At 42.5% G+C, this 15,993-nt stretch overlaps 1 protein-coding gene across 1 annotated transcript; it reads left to right on the top strand.

Moving 5' to 3' along the window:
- Window positions 1–2,108: 2,108 nt before the first annotated feature.
- Window positions 2,109–15,502, top strand: EOGT (EGF domain specific O-linked N-acetylglucosamine transferase; the record flags this gene model as incomplete). Its single annotated transcript, XM_079540523.1, has 15 exons — window positions 2,109–2,318; window positions 3,149–3,249; window positions 3,808–3,916; window positions 4,005–4,099; window positions 4,622–4,726; window positions 5,860–5,966; window positions 6,833–6,936; window positions 8,588–8,680; window positions 9,280–9,351; window positions 9,857–9,943; window positions 11,068–11,136; window positions 12,425–12,486; window positions 13,789–13,908; window positions 14,858–14,960; window positions 15,356–15,502. 15 exons carry the CDS (start codon window positions 2,109–2,111, stop codon window positions 15,500–15,502), a joined length of 1,584 nt encoding a protein of 527 aa, XP_079396649.1.
- Between the last annotated feature and the right edge of the window lie 491 nt (window positions 15,503–15,993).

The following is a 15,993-nucleotide window of genomic DNA, read 5'->3' as shown; positions in this document are numbered from 1 at the left end:
TCACACAGCAATCCAGGGGCCTACTGTGTCTTAAGCATCAAAGCCTTAGAAACCAGAGTAGCTGCTGGATGGTAATGTAGACTTCTACATGTTTTGATTCACTTTGATATCATACCTGTGGGCTTGTTTTGAGGAAACATTAATGTATACCAGGACATTTGATGCTTGTTGCTATGAAAAGGAAGAAAAAAAAAAAAACACATGCAAAAAGCAAGCATTTAGGTCACAATACTGCCATCCTCTTCCATTTAAATTTGTTATTTTTAAGTAACCCTCGTGGAAGCAACTAATTTACAGCCCATTCTCACTGCAAGTGTGGAGGAAGGTTAAGGACTCCCTCAAAGTATGTTGTTCAGAGGGGTCTTATTTCATGCCTTTGGTAAATGAGGGCAAGGCCTCTGCCGGGGGAGGTGGGTTTGGATGAGTACAGAAGAGGCTGGCATGGTGTTGGGTTGGTGTTGCCTTCCTCCAGCAACAAAGAAGCAAGCTTTAAAAAACCACACGTATCCATCCATTGGAAAAAGGGTTGGTTCTGTTCATTTTTGTCCCATTAACGTGTTTGTTACAATGCGCGTTTTGTTAAGGGCTACGAAGGTCCTAAATAAGGAACAACATGAGTTACCCCGCGGTGAAAACGGGACTTTGGTTTCTAATTGTAAAATGTGTACAGACTGTACAGAGCACGGGTCAGGGTGAAATAAAACTTTATGCGAAGCGTGGGCTCCGGTTCTGTCTGTCAAAGGCTTAAAGCAGCGCTGTGGGTTTTTCTTTTCGGTAGGTGAGGACCGGCAGCTCTTAAGGGAAGATGCGGAGCGTAGGGCTGCCCGAGGGCTCCGTGTATTCGGAATTTCACTTCAGCTCCACGTGAACGAGTCACGGCTATTTGGGTTACAGGGGCCTGATGTATTTATAACCGCACGGCGGGAATGGGATTAGGGATGATAGCGAAAATAGGGGCGAATTTCTTCTGCCGGCGGCAGGAAGGGGCAGCGCCTGCCGTGCCCCGCAGCTCCCCGGGGAGGAAATGGAACAATGCGGCGCTAAGAGGCCGCGCTTCCTGCTGCGCGGCGGCAGGAAAAGGCCCGCTCCTCCGCACGCTCCCCCTCCTCCTTCCCGCCCGCCGCCTCCAGGTGGGCCGGGCCGAAGCCGCGGCGCTGCCCGCGGGTGTGAAGGAGGGGCGGCGCTGCGGCGGCTGAGGACGGAGCTGCGGCGGCTCTGATGGGCCGCGGGGCGCCGAGCGGTGAGCGCCAGGCGGGGGATGGGCCGTGCGGGGCGGGCCGGGGCGCGTCCTGAGGCTGCGGGGCGGGCGATCCCCATCCCTCCTTTCCCAACCGGCGTCCGTCGCGGGATGTGCGGCCGCGCTCCGCTCCCCCTCCGTCCCCGTAGGTCCGTGCGTCTGGAGCGCTTCTCCCCAAAGCCGACAGGTAACGCTGTCCGCGCTTGCCGGGCTTTGGCTCTTCGGCAAATTACAGCGTAGAAAAGGCTTTTTAGACACGGGTGCGGCGTTTTTTTTCTCCTGAGTGGCTCGGTTCGGGGATGTGTCGGCAGAAGGTGACGTGCCGCAACGCAGCGCAGACCCGCGTGGTCCCTGCAGCCTCCGCGTCCCACCTCGCAACACGACGGCAGATGCTGCTGCTGCTGGGCTCTGTTGAAGTCGGACCGCTTAGTGGCGGCTGCGCAGCTTCCCTTCCTCTCTTGCTTAATATCTTCCAAGCCGGAGACTGCAGTCTGTGCTAATTTTAACTTTTAAACTTTTGTTCCTCTTTTTCTCTCCTGGCGCTGCTCTCCCGCCTCCCTCCGTACTGCCCGCTCTGTGCTCGGCTCCCACGGCCGCGCTCGGAGGATCCCTCGGGCTCCAGCTAAAGTAAACACGCCCGTTTTAGTCTGTAGCAGTGCGTAATTACCCGGTGATTAATGATCCCCAGATAATCCCGAGGCTGTACAGTCTGCTGTCTCCGTGAGAGTTTACTTTCTGTCAGACAAAAAGGCCGCCCCAACGACACAAATGAAAACACTCGGAGTACACGGCGCTGCTACCCGGTATGCCTGAAATGTGCTCTGCTGCACTCACGTTGCCTTTTTTCCTCATACAGAAGCTGTAAGTTGCCATGTTCATCTTGCTGATGTTTGGATTGCTACTGCGAGAAATCCTGGCTAATTCCCGAGATGAAAATCTCACTGAGCTCAGAAGTGTTCCGGAAGAGCCCATGTACAGCTACAGGACTGTCAACCTACCAGACGAGCACATCCCATACTTCCTGCACAACAATCGGCACATTGCTGCCATCTGCAAGCAGGACTCTCATTGCCCTTATAAAGTAGGTTTGATGTCGTTGTGGTTTTGAAGCAGTTTGTTGGTGGACTTGTAGTGGTTTCCTTGCCAGTGAGTTGGTTTCGTTTAGGAATAGTGATAGGATGAGGGGAAATGGTTTTGAGTTGAGACAGGGGAGATTTAGTTGGATATTAGGAAGTTTTTCAGCCAGAGGGTGGTGAGGCATTGGAACAGGTTGCCCAAGGAGGCTGTGGATGCCCCATCCCTGGAGGCATTCGAGACCAGGCTGGATGTGGCTCTGGGCAGCCTGGGCTGCTGGTTGGCGACCTGCACATAGCAGGGGGTTGGAACCAGATGAGCACTGTGAGCCTTCTCAACCCAGACCATTCTATGATTCTATGAATAGGAACTGCAGAGGTGGTGAACCTGGGGATCGGGGCTGTGTGTGGCTCAGGGCGATTCCAACATCTTCTGGGATGGAGCTGTGCTCCCTCTTCTCTGCTTTTCTGCAGCACTGCAGAACCAGCTCTGCTGGGTTTGCCTGGTGGTCCTCTCAGCCTGGAGCACTGTGCTTTAGGTGAGCTCAGCTTTGTTGTTCATAGCTGTCGGCAACCTGAGAATTTTGGGATCCTACTTACTGGTTTAGGAAAATTAGTTGTCCTGAAAAGAGATATTAATGGCAAGAATAACAGTGCTATGCATGTGCCTCCTGTGGGCCCTCTGCTGTGTGTAAGGAATTGGAGTGTTCCCTCTGAAACAGAGGTCTGTTTTCAGGCAAAGATCTTTATGCAAGATTTGAAAAACAAGATCTGTTATTGAGAGATGGTGTATAAGCTGACGGCTCTGATTGCTGTATTCATTTATTTTGTGTTACAGAAATACTTGAAGAAATTAAAGTCCTGCTGGGGCTACGAGAAATCTTGCAAATCAGATCACAGGTTCAGTTACCCGGTGTGTGATTACGTAGAATCTGGATGGTAAGCTTCATCTTAAACGTATAAAGTGCAGTATGTTCAAAAAGAAAAAGAACAAAAAAGTGTACTGCTCACTTTTGTATCAGCTGTGAAGTTGATGTTACTGTGGTCATTAGAGCCATTAGAGGGAGATCTGTCCATCTGTGTACAGATGCACATATACACATATACACTGTATGTATACATCTCTCAGTGTGACTTTCAGCTTTTTAAGGAAGAAAATCCTGCTTGAAATACTTCCTACCACAATGTTTTCCTTATCCTGATTTAGCCTTCAATTCAGATTCTTAAAATAACTCCACAGTTCCTTTTCTTATCTTTAAAAACAGACGAAAAAATGTTTAAAAGAATTAGAGCCTTTTACAGCAGAATTGCTTTAAATTGGCATTGATGTTTTCACTGAGGTGTAGCTGATATGTTGCTTCCTGCTTTGCATCTTGAATGTCAGTATAGTACCTGGCTGGCTTTTTTGTTCCTTTTCACTGAGGTTAAAAAAAAAGAAGTTATCTGTTAAAGCCATTACTAGAATTGAGCAATGGCATTTTATTTTCCTCTCATCAGGGCGAATGACATCGAGACAGCCCAGCAGATATTCTGGAAACAAGCTGACTTTGGTTACATTCGAGAGAGGCTGAATGAAATGAAAACCCATTGTAAGCCTGCAGTAACAGTAGGTGTTTTCAATAGGTATTTTGCTTTTCACTTTGTTTTAAACAGAATCGTTATTATCGATAAAATGTATTTATTTTTTTTAACAGGGAGATTCATCTCTGACCTGTTCTCAGTTCCTTCAGCATTGCAGAGCAACAAACTTGTACATCGATTTAAGAACTGCAAAGAGAAACCACGAGAGGTCTGATTCTGTGTTGCTGGAGTAAACCTAAGAGGTGGCAGGGAGAGGGGCTCAAAGAGTTTGTTGAATGGAGCTGTGCGTATAGCTGGTGTGCATGTTGAGCTTTGCAGAGCCCGTGCTCAGAGGCGTATTGCTGAAGCCATGAGGTCTATGTTGCTAAAGCTCGACTGCTGTCTGCTGCTGCTGCTGCTGGCAGAATGGATTATTATAAAACTTGTTGTGTTTTTGAGTGATGATGGGTGATTAAGACACTTCCTCCTCCTGACCAAGCAGAGGATAGTGTTTCTGTATCTTAAGACATTCTTTCTGCATATTCAGACACATCCTTTCTTGTTCAGGTGGGGCACAACGTAGAGTTGTTTCTGTATGAGGCACTGAGAAGAAAGTACTCAGGTTTTAAATGTGTACGAAGCTTTGCTGACCTGAGACTAAATAACATTGCCTTGAGTATGCAATCTTGATTGCAGAGCACTCGTGGCACTGTTGCACAAAGGCTGATAGACTTTTACTCATTTGCATTAGATTCAAAGAAGACTTTTTCCAGAAGGGAGAAATTGGAGGTCATTGCACCCTTGATGTTAAAGCATTTTTAGCTGAAGGTCAACGCAAGAGCCCTCTGCAATCTTGGTAAGATTCACTTGTCGGGGCTGATTCCAATTCACTTCTCCATTTATCTTTTCCTTGGCATTAGCAGCTGTGTGTGAGGTGTTTCATTCTGGGGAATTGGTCGTTCCTTTCTAAGGTCAATTTGTGTTGTTTTTTCTAGATATCTCTGTAACTACAACTAGGCAGAGTGCTGTTCTGAGCTATGTTACTTTATAGTTGTACCCTTTCTGCCTAATTTATAGCAGGAACAGGCATAGAACCATTTTGTAATTAGATTTCTAATGCTTAAGTGTTTCTAGTGATATTAGCCCTGTGCCTAGTTTGCCTATGGAAGGAGTCAATTCTTTCGTTGAGAAATATCTTGAAGTTGGCATTTGTGCCTTAATTCTGATAGTCCTGGTGACGTTGGGCCTGGTCTGGATATATATTCATATACTGTTCCCAAGGAGCCTGTATTTGGAATGTGAAATGGGCAGCGCTCTAGAGGCTGAGTAGGAAGTGCAAGGATGCTTTGGTAGTAGGTGGCTACCGTGGGTTACGTGTTAGCACTTCAAAGCTGAGCTGACAGCTAACTGATAAAGTATGAAGGAAGGGAACTACTAAAATGCCTATAGGAATTGAGTTTTTATGCTTTTTTTTCATGTTTTCAATTATTTTTTTTCCACTTTTTGGACGGATGGTCAATTTCAGTTAAGAAGAGCTGTAGAGGAAGAAAAGGCTTTTCTTCTGTGCCTGCTGTTGTCATTTCAGCTGCTCATCCTTGTTTAGATCCAGGGGTAATAAATATTGCATCTGTATTCATTATTCTGAGCAAAGCATGAAGATCTTGCTGAAGTCTCTGGCAATGCAGATCAAGTTGGACCCACAGATGTTCGCTCTGAGGCTCTTTGTTACGTCTCTCCTGCCTTGATTTGTACATCAAAGATGCTGTTTGCTCCTGAGATCAAAGGCAATGTTTAACCTCTTGGAGATCATAACCTGAAGAACCTTCCATTAGGATTTGAACTAATTTTAATTGTCAGACTCTATCAGATTTCAGCCGTCCTGTTAAATCAAATGGACTGAAAGAACAGTTACTGAATCTTAGGTGTATGAAATACACGTGTTCTGATATGTTAATGACAAAGCATGTTCTCTGTGATTGAATCTTGTAGGTTTGCAGAACTCCAGACGTTTACTTCATTAAACTTCAGGCCCCTGGATGATGGCAAGTGTGATATTGTTATTGAAAAGCCAACATACTTCATGAAATTGGATGCAGGTGAGCCTCTAATCCCTGGACACAAGTATCTTACCTTTTAAGCAAAGTTGTTGTATTCCTCTAAACTGTAACTGAAAGAATTGCAGTGCTTTCAGTCTTTACCTTTAGCAGGGTTGTCTGTCTGTGTTAGAAAGCTGATGCTGTCTAGCTTCTCTGTTTTAGTGGGGGCAGAGGAGAACTGCTTTTTGAGTTCTGATGGCAGCTCTTCTTGGGCAGAAGCTTTGTACCAAGAGCTGTGTGTATATGGTCCTAAAGCTGATGTCTGGTCTTGGCTACCAAGCAGCCTGGACTATGTTAACTCTTTGTTTCATGGTAGCTTTTTATGCACTGTGGTCTTAAAGTATTAGCTTAAGAAGCCAAAAGGGAACAAGAATGCTCTGGGAAAGAACCTGAGGAATGTCTTGGGCTTTGGCTCCTGTGCAAGTACAAGTTCTATCTTGTATTCCTCCAGACAGAGCTTCAGTAACCTTAATAAAGAAGAACTAAGAGCAGTGCCAGAGGCCTGTTTTGTCATGTTTCCTGTATATCTAACTAGTTCTTATTACAGCAGCAGTTACTTTTATGTAGTTTGGAAAGCATTTGCAGTTTATATAGAGAGAAGTAGTACGTGGAACTTATCCTTTTCTTTCACCATCTTTTTGCTGCTGTTTTGATTTACTTGAGCTTTTCTTAGCATGTGTTTTGCTTCAGATCTCTTGCCTCGATTCCTTCTCTTTAAAGGTTTGCTTCTCTAGGGTGTATAAGAAGCATTCAATCAGAATTAGGAGAAAACCAGTATAAGACGTGAGGTACTAGTAGAGAAAAACGCATAAACCACTGAGGAGTGAGTAGTGAAGCACTTGCTAACATTTATTTCTTTTCCTCAGGTGTTAATATGTACCACCACTTCTGTGACTTCGTCAACCTTTATATTACACAGCATATTAATAATTCCTTCAGTACTGATGTCAACATAGTCATGTGGGACACTGTAAGTCCACGGTGCTTTTAATATGCTTGTAATGCGTTATATTTCTGTCTAATAGCGACTCTGCAACTTTTAATAGCTACAGTTTAGCTTTGCTGTGGACAGTTAACTGAGTCACGTGGAACTGGTAAGTTTTTGGATCATCTTAATACAGATGCGTCACCCCTTAGAATAAATGTTTTTAAGTGGAAATATTTCTGCTGTACTGCTGGATGGAAGCCATGACTTTTGAAGTGTAACAGTAGTTTTACTGACCTGTGTTTAAGTTGTCCAGGAGTTTGTTACAAGTAAACAACTTGTGATATGCCAGACAAATGTGTGTCAGGTTCAGAAGGAGCAAAGCTTTTGATGATATAACATTGTCCCACGTCTGTTACCTTGTTCTCCTATAATACTGTGTTTTCTTCCTTTGCATTGGCTGCTATGACAAATATTCAGTAAAGAACTGCAAATATTTCATGCTTGCTGTTTAATGAGAAGTCTCTTTCTTGGCTCTTCTTTTCCTTTTTTTAGTTCTCTTACACTTTGAAAGGTAAAATAAATGTGCCTGCCAGATAAGCAAGCTTGTTTTATAGAGAGAGCCGTTGTTAATCCAGCTCCAATGGCTTTCTGAAAAGTTCAGCTGTGTCAGAACTGTAAATTGCTTTGAAAAGAAACTCTTTTTCTTATATTGCATTGTTGAATCTAATAATTCTTTCAAAGTACCATTCAAAGTATGTACTGTACCAGCACCATCATTTTAAATGAGTCTTAACTGCTTGGTCTGCTTGAGTTCATTGCCACAGGCAGCCAGATGATGGCACCAACTAACTGCTGATGAGCTGTTTATACCTATCAAATGATGGACTTGATCTTATTATTCATTCTCTTTTTTTTCTTTTCTTGATGTAATTAGATCTGGGCATACTTTCTAGCTACTGTAGAGTTGGTGCACTACTCTTATTAAGCAGCAATGCCCTCTGATGTAGGTTAAACAGAGCAGAAAATGAGTAGGAAATCCACTGGGTGTTGATCTGCAGACTGTCTTTGCAACTGCAAGAAAGCAATGTTTCTAAAGCCCTTTTAAGGTGAGCAGGTAGAGTGAAGTCCTTTCAGCATGTTTCCCAATTCCTCCTTCCACCAAATCAGATCATTGCTTTCAGTTTGAGGTGCGTGTGCAGTACGCAAGTGAGCGTCCCAGAACAGAGGCAAATATGGAACAAACTTGCTATGACATTTTACTTCAAATGCTACTGCTGCACCTGGGTTCCTGGGTAGTTTTTTGGTCTCAGAAGTCCAAATTTACATCTTCTTCCCTCCTATTTCTGTTGCTTCTGTTCCACTTGTGTTCTGTTGTCTCTGGGGAAACACCTTACACCTTGCTCCTAACTCAGATTCTGATCTGCTGCTGAAGAATTTGTCTAGATTGCTAAGTTACAGGACTGTTTTAATAAAAAATTAACTACCTGCCAGGTAATTCAACTAGCTTTGTAAGTGCAGTTCTACGTATTCAGTACTGTGTGCCTTCTGTGCTAGAATGTCTTAGGTTCTGTGGTGGTGATGTGCATGTTAAGATTGTGTTTAAGCTTCTGTATAGAACTTTTAAGTCGCAGAGGGAGTTTTTGTATGCACTTATGTCATCACTGTGCCTTTCTGTCCTTCCTTTCTCACACAGAGCTCCTATGGCTATGGCGACCTGTTCAGCGAGACGTGGAAGGCATTTACTGACTATGACATAATACACTTGAAAACTTTTGACTCTAAAAGGGTATGGAATTTCATATTTTGTCTTAATTCATAGCGACTGCGTATTAAGAATGACTGCTTGTAAAGCTGCCTCTGGATATATATTTTTCAGTGGGGAGCACTGATGCTTTACATGCATGTTTAATTAGTGTAAAATGAGTGTGTTGCAAACAGGAGATATAGCTGTAACCCAATTCTGTGGCATGTCTGCATTTACATAGATGGACCAAACTTTTTGAGAAGTGACATTTGTGTATTCGTTTCACTTCTGCAACACATTCAGAGCTCATATCAGTCTCTTAAATCCCTTAAACTCATTCTAAACTCTACACTTCACCTGGTTTTCTTTTATTTAATTCAGATTTGTTTTGTTTTGTTTTGTTTTTCCCATTTGTTTTTTTGATGTCTTCCCACATGTGAATCTGTAGCATCTGAGCTGAGATCTCCTTTGGGATCAGGATGCTCTTTGTTCTACTCTTTTGCACAGTCAAGGAAGTGAGGATGTTCTGACAGGAGTGTGTAATTGCTGGCTCATTGTAAGCAGTGATCCCACTGAATGAGCATGGGACAAACCAGTGGAAGGTAACAGCACACAGTGTAACTTGTGATCTCCTTTTGCAGGTGTGCTTTAAAGAAGCAGTCTTCTCATTGCTGCCTCGAATGCGGTATGGCTTGTTTTATAACACACCATTGGTGAGTCCTCCTTATCCATCCTTGTGGTAGCTACACGTGTATGTGACACTGTGGAGTCTGAGCTAATGAATCTCTCAGGTGTCCAGCTGAGTTGCCATGAAGCATACTGCACTGAAGCTCTGCTTAACTTCATATGATTTTAAAGTTACTTCAGCTAGTCAACAGTAACTGGCTATATGCAATCTTCTATCCCACTGTTCTTGAGATATGCTGTACCTTTTTACTGAGGGGAAACCACGAACTTTTGGCAGAGCACAAGAGCTTCTACTCTGACAGACTTTCCTGGGCTTATTAGCTCATGTCTTTAGGCTATAGCACTACAGAGAGAGCCACATTGCTTCTAAATAAAAGTGCTGCTTGCATTGCAGCAAATAGTGACGTGCTTAGTGCAGTGTGTGATACTTGGCTTTTGTTCCATATGAATGGCACAGGACTGATACCAGAGAGAGATTTTTTTTCTGTGTGGAATAACCTTTCATAGTAACGATTGCTTTTCTACTTTCAGATATCTGGCTGCCACGGTACAGGGCTGTTCAGAGCATTTTCTCAGCATGTGTTACACAGATTAAATATCACACAAGAAGGACCCAAGGTATGATAACTGAATGCTGAAACTGTAATATGGAGCTGACAGATCCTAGCAGAGAAACAACATCATCTGGCTGGTGTGGAGTGATTTCAGTGTGGAATGGGAGCACACAGTGCACTTTCTGGTGCTTCCAATCAGTCAGTTTGTTCTGTAAAGGCTTTCAGCAAACATAAGGACAGTTGCCCTCCTGTCTTATTTCCATAGGCCAGGCCTTTAGAACATCTTCCTTTCAACCCTAGGGTCTCCTCCCTTCCTCTGTTCTCTGTTTCTGAGGTCTTTGTGTTCTTCCCAGCCAAGCAGTGTGTGGTACATGATCTCTTCTGGAGCATGCTGACAAGAACTTGCCCTTGGGCCCAATCGAGAGGATCCCATAAAGCAAAACAGCCACCTTGTTCTCTGCAGGCATGCTCTTTATCCATCCTCATAGGTAGTGCTGAGCTCAGATCAGAGGAGGAGATGACTGAGTCTGGTCCTTCTATTCCTGCCCAGTACCACCTGTTTGGCCGTGGCTTCTCTGTTGTACGTGCTGGTAGTTGTTGCAAGTTGTCACAAGGGCTGCATTGGTGGGTACAGCAGTCCTGAGCTTCTTGAAGTGTTTGCTAGAGAGTAGCCTGTGTATCACTGAGGGCCACGCATTCAAAGCACAGTGCAGACATTCAGTTATGCTTCTCCTGCTGACGCTGATGGGAGTCAATGCAGTTCAATCTCTTTATTTCACTTGGAACGTTCACCCCCATGAGACCAATTAATTTATAAAGAGGTAAAATGGAGAACTGTTACAGAAGAAAAATACTTTTTTTTTTCCCCCATGGATCTTGTGCACAAACCGTCCTGAAAGCTGCTTTCAAAAACTGCAGTATAATGCGTAACACGAAGACTCTCTTGTACAGAATAAAATAAATCTCTCAGAAAACACTTTATTATTTGTTAATAGTCAGACTTTCACAAAGTTTTTGACGCGTTGAATCTGCTGGAAAATACAGTGTGAATTTTAAGGTGGTTCCCTCATCTGTTACACGAGGAGGGAAAATATTGCTCAAATAATTGCCAAAATTAAGTATGGACGTTGTGTCTTTGTTTGTGAGATCTGCCTCGCTGCTGATCCTCTGCTTCTTCTTTATTTTTAGGACGGGAAAATCCGCGTCACAATACTCGCACGCAGTACAGATTACCGGAAAATATTAAACCAGAATGAGGTGTGGCCCTTTTTATTCTTAAAACAAATTTATTGGAAGTTAAATGTTGCTCACTGGATTGATTCTTCAGGCACAGCCAAGACGTCTGCTGACAAATCTTGGGCAAATGCGTTTAGTGCTAATATTAATTTCTTCTGATAGGCCGTTTATCCTGTCTCTACTTCTGTACACCAGATGCTGAACCTTGTTGCCCTTTTTAAAATTCCAATGGAAGACTACAGATGTAATACTAAAAGTATTTCCTCTTAACAAACAGATGCTGCAGTGCTTCTGATGACATTAAATTATTTTGCTTTCAGATAATTCTTTTTAGTTTCTAACTTCCCAGTGTTAAGGGCTCTATCAAAAGCTCTGCTACACTTGCAGATCAAAATGTGTAAGCAGTTGTATCTGAGCGTATGCATTTAAAACTCTGTGAGTTTTCACACTGAATCGCTGTTTTGAATCATGCAGCTTAGTGGCTTTATGGTGAAGCTTTTCTTGTGATAAAATGATAGCATCGCTTTTTTTTATAGCTCTCTTCATTCTTAGCTGCTGGTGCCTGACAAAAATGGATGGGCATTATTATGTAATGTAAGGGAGAAACTGAGTCTTACATCATGCAATAGCTTGGTGTCAGAGCAGGCAGAGCTCAATTGCCAGACTTGTGCATTGTCTGCTGCACTGACCACAGTGCCTGCTTACACCAGCTGTGCTGTGTAATTTCTAATAATGAGCATACAATGGAAAATGAGAAATTAATCTTTTGTTACTGATCTTTTGTTAAGAAAAATACTTGTATCTCTCTCCCTGTCCTGCTAGCTCTTAAATGAAGACTTGGAAAAAGCCCTTTTAAGTTAGAAACCTGGGCTCTGTTGGCTTTATTTCTTGTATGAGTAGGAGTCTGACGTGGTCATGTATTTTTGAAAAACCTTCTAGTTGCCAATTTGCTTCATTAGGTATTGGAACATCTTTTGAAAATCCAATCTAAATTGTCACATCTTCATCAATTCCCACCCTCAGCAAAACTGATACCAGTTTGAGTGGCTTGGCATTTGGCCCTGTAGCATACTTAAAAGTCAGCAGTAGTCTCTGATTCAAGTCCCCTCTGCAATGGCTGATTTACTAGGAGTGATATATGTATCCTAAATGAGAATGTAGAAAAGTAGGAGAACATCTCCTTTATATGCAGTGACAGTATGTTGTGTCTTCCTTGTTGTAATTCCCTGGTGAGGAGTATAGGGGAGGAATTAATTCAAGCAGAGCACCAAATCACTGTGATTTTTTTTTTTTTGCTCTCCCCTCTTAGCTGGTGAATGCTTTGAAAACAGTGTCAACGTTGGAGGTCAAAGTGGTGGACTACAAATACAAGTATGTATGTTGCTAAAGGAAACTAGTATGGCTCCATGCTTTCTGTGGATGGTGCAAGCTGTTGTCATGCAGAAGTATCCATGTCCCACTTTCTAAGCTGTGCAAAATCCAGGAACTGGTAGGAAGAGATGAATGTTACTGAGGGAGTGGTGGGTGAGCTAGTTAAGCATTCCCGTCCTATGATGCAGTGCCTAGGAATGAAACTATCCTGCAGTATGCTGGTGTCTTATTTTATATGACTCTTAATTTAGTAATGAATGATAACTCAACTTACTTGCTGCTCTGTTGGCCCCCAAAGACACCGAGATCATTTTGTGGTGCCTAGATATGCTAGGCACTGTGCCAGTGAGAAATGGCCTGAAAAAGAAGTTCCCAAGTGGTGTATTTCTGCACCAGATGGCAGCAGCTCCTTTGTGATCAGTGGTGCTGTCATGGATCACACAGGAATAGTGAGGAACTGAAGCTTTGCCTAAGCAAAAGCAAAGCAAGGAGGTTAAAATTTGATTCTTTTTCCTTTGTCAATGACAGCATTTAAGGAGTGAATAATACAAGAGAAGAGGATGGGCTTCCAGGTCCCTTTGTTTGAAAGCATATCTGAGTGATGCTTCCAGACTTTCTGTACTTGTTGAAACTGTACTACCATTCACTATTAGAGATTTCTACAGCCATCCTGCTGCATCATCCCCATCACAATGAAGGGGTTTCCCTGATGTCTGCACTTACAGTAGTTTGAGCAGTTGACATTTTCCTGTTGCAGTTTAAGCCAGCTTCTTTCTATTTTCAGAATTATCAAAGAATTTACTCTCTTCCTTTTTATTGAGTGTACTGTTAACACGTGAATGAAGCCTGCTGTGATTTCCCTGTCCACTTGTCAGTCTTCTCTCACAATTAAGTATCTTTAGCCCATTATTTACTTGTATGCTCAGGGAACACCTGGCTATTTAAAATACTGTATTTGGAGATTACATTCGAAGGATGGGAAAGAAGTGAGAGTTTGAAGCAGGAACTGAAAAGCAAAGCAAAAATCCGTCTCCAAACTGTGACAAGTTTAAACTTACCAATGAAATCACACCCTTGGAATAGGCTCTCATTAATGTGAAGCTTTGAAACCTGTCTGCATTTCTTCTAATTCCATGCTGAGTTATTGCTCGCTGCCACATTTCTGATTCTTCGAACTGTTCCTTGAAAAATCAATTCTCTTTCACTATTCCCTTAAGATAATTTTGTGCTTTCTACATGTAACTGATTCTTACTGAGATGGATAGGCATGCCACAGCACTATTTTTGTTGTGTTTTCTGCAGGGAACTTGAATTTTCAGAGCAATTAAGAATTACACATAACTCTGATATATTCATTGGGATGCATGGAGCTGGACTTACCCATTTGCTTTTTCTACCAGACTGGGCTGTTGTTTTTGAACTGTAAGTGTTTCTCTTCTCTTTCCTTTTCTATTATACACACAACTGCAAAAATCTGTTCAAATATGTTAATTAAGCACTTTCCCCTTCTAGTATTTGACTACAAATGTTTCACTTGTGTTGTCTTCTAGTCTTCATTTTTGACAATGTCTCCTGGAAACATAAAGTGAGCAAGCTTTCATTAACAGGTGATGGTGTAGCTATCATAAAAACTTAGCAAGTGATTTCTTAAAATGTTATGTTATCAATACGATGCAGCATTTTATACTACACATCTCACAGATCAGATTCTGCCCATGGGTCTGAGGTACAGTGGTGTTTTGGTGATCTGTCTGATCATATAACAATGCACGTTCAGCCTGTTACAGGTCCCTGGGGAGGATATTGCTGCTCTCCTTTCCATACTTGGGAAACAAGCACCAGCTTGCTGGCCAAGCTCAGCTGAGTGTCGTTCTATCTTATCCAAAGTTCTCCAGTAGTTCCATTTGAAATATGTTTTGTCATGAAGCTGCTTGTTAATAGATATTCCAGTTTTGTGGAACTAAAGAAAAAATGCAGCGTGCTTGTCCAGAGAGCCCTGAATTCCCTATCTTGGGAAATCCCACCTATTCCCCTGCAGCAGGGAAGGTCGTGGAGCTGCTGATGTGGTGTAATCTTGGCTTGAGAACATTAGGAAATGAACTCAGACACCAAGGGTTTTTCTTACATGCCCAAGAACTGCTGCAGTTGGGCTGGGAGGTGTGTGTTGTGCCTCAATCTGTCTCCTTGAGCACATGTTAAGAAGAGGTGGGCAGTCCTTGTTCTTCTCTGCAGTGGAGCAGAATTTGTCCATGATTTCGTTACCTTGGAATTGGCCAACAAAGGTGTAGGCTTAGACCCTTTTTTCCTGTTCTATCCTGATCAATTGGAGCACAAACTCTGCAGGTGAGTGGGTCCTTCTGCCTTTTCCTAGGTACAATTGTGAGGATGAACGTTGTTACCTGGATTTGGCAAGGCTGAGAGGCATTCACTACATCACTTGGCGAAAAAGAAATAAAGTGTTCCCTCAAGATCAGGTAATGATGGCCACTGGTGGAAGGGTGGGGATGTTTGTTTTTTTTTTTGCTGTATTCATACTCTACTGAATAGATTTAAAGGCTGGTTTGTTTTACTTGTCTGTGTTCACATACTTGAAATACGGTTTTCATTCTTAAGACCAAATAAATTAAATTCCATGTTGTGATTAAGAAATCGTTTGGTATTAATGAATGAGGGAAGAAGAGAAATTAATCCATTAAGCCATCCATTGCATTGCTGTTATGCAGTTACTTTGCTGAATCTTTTGCCTCAGAGCAGATCAGTGGATCAGAAATAATGTATTAATAGCACATGCTCCATTTTTTTTTCTTGCTTTTGAATGGAAGATGTATGGAAACTTTTTCTGTCTAAAAGGCCTTATTTCATTTTTTAGGGACACCACCCAACGCTGGGAGAGCATCCAAAATTTACAAACTACTCTTTTGATGTGGAAGAATTTATGTACTTGGTGCTTTTGGCTGCAAATCATGTTTCACAGCATTCCAAGTGGCCATTTAGGGTAAAGCACGATGAATTCTAAATCAGACTTCTGACTGAAATACTGTTTTTGAATAATGCTCCATAAAACACTGTAACAACGTGAAGCAAAATGCTGGTGTGAAAGAAGTAAACCTCTACGAGGGAAATAACTCTTAATTGGTTTGTCAGAACACTTCAGGGCACCACACCTTATATGTCATCCATCTCTTTAATTCCGGGTGTTTTTCTTAAATAACAAATATTTATAGATATTTTCCCTCCCTTTCCCCCTATATTTCTGCATTCCAGATTCTGAAATACCTGTCTTTGTAAAAAAATATGTCCATCCATTTCATTCACATTAGAGATTCTTTATGTTTTTGCATTTAACTTTGACTCTTCTCCCTCTAGTTTTAGGTGCTAAAATGTAACAGATCTGCTCAGTAAGTTTTGTCAGTCTTCTTCTCAATGCAAGTAAACCTTTTCCTAAATGAATACTTACAAACTTCAGGTCATCTGGGTATTTCCTACTTTGTCACTTACCACAGCACT

The sequence above is a fragment of the Tetrao urogallus genome, assembly GCF_951394365.1.
Source record: "Tetrao urogallus genome assembly, chromosome: 10".
Taxonomy (NCBI): Eukaryota; Metazoa; Chordata; class Aves; order Galliformes; family Phasianidae; genus Tetrao; species Tetrao urogallus.
The sequence above is the reverse complement of the archived record's forward strand: the minus strand, read 5'-3'. Positions and strand labels throughout refer to the sequence as shown.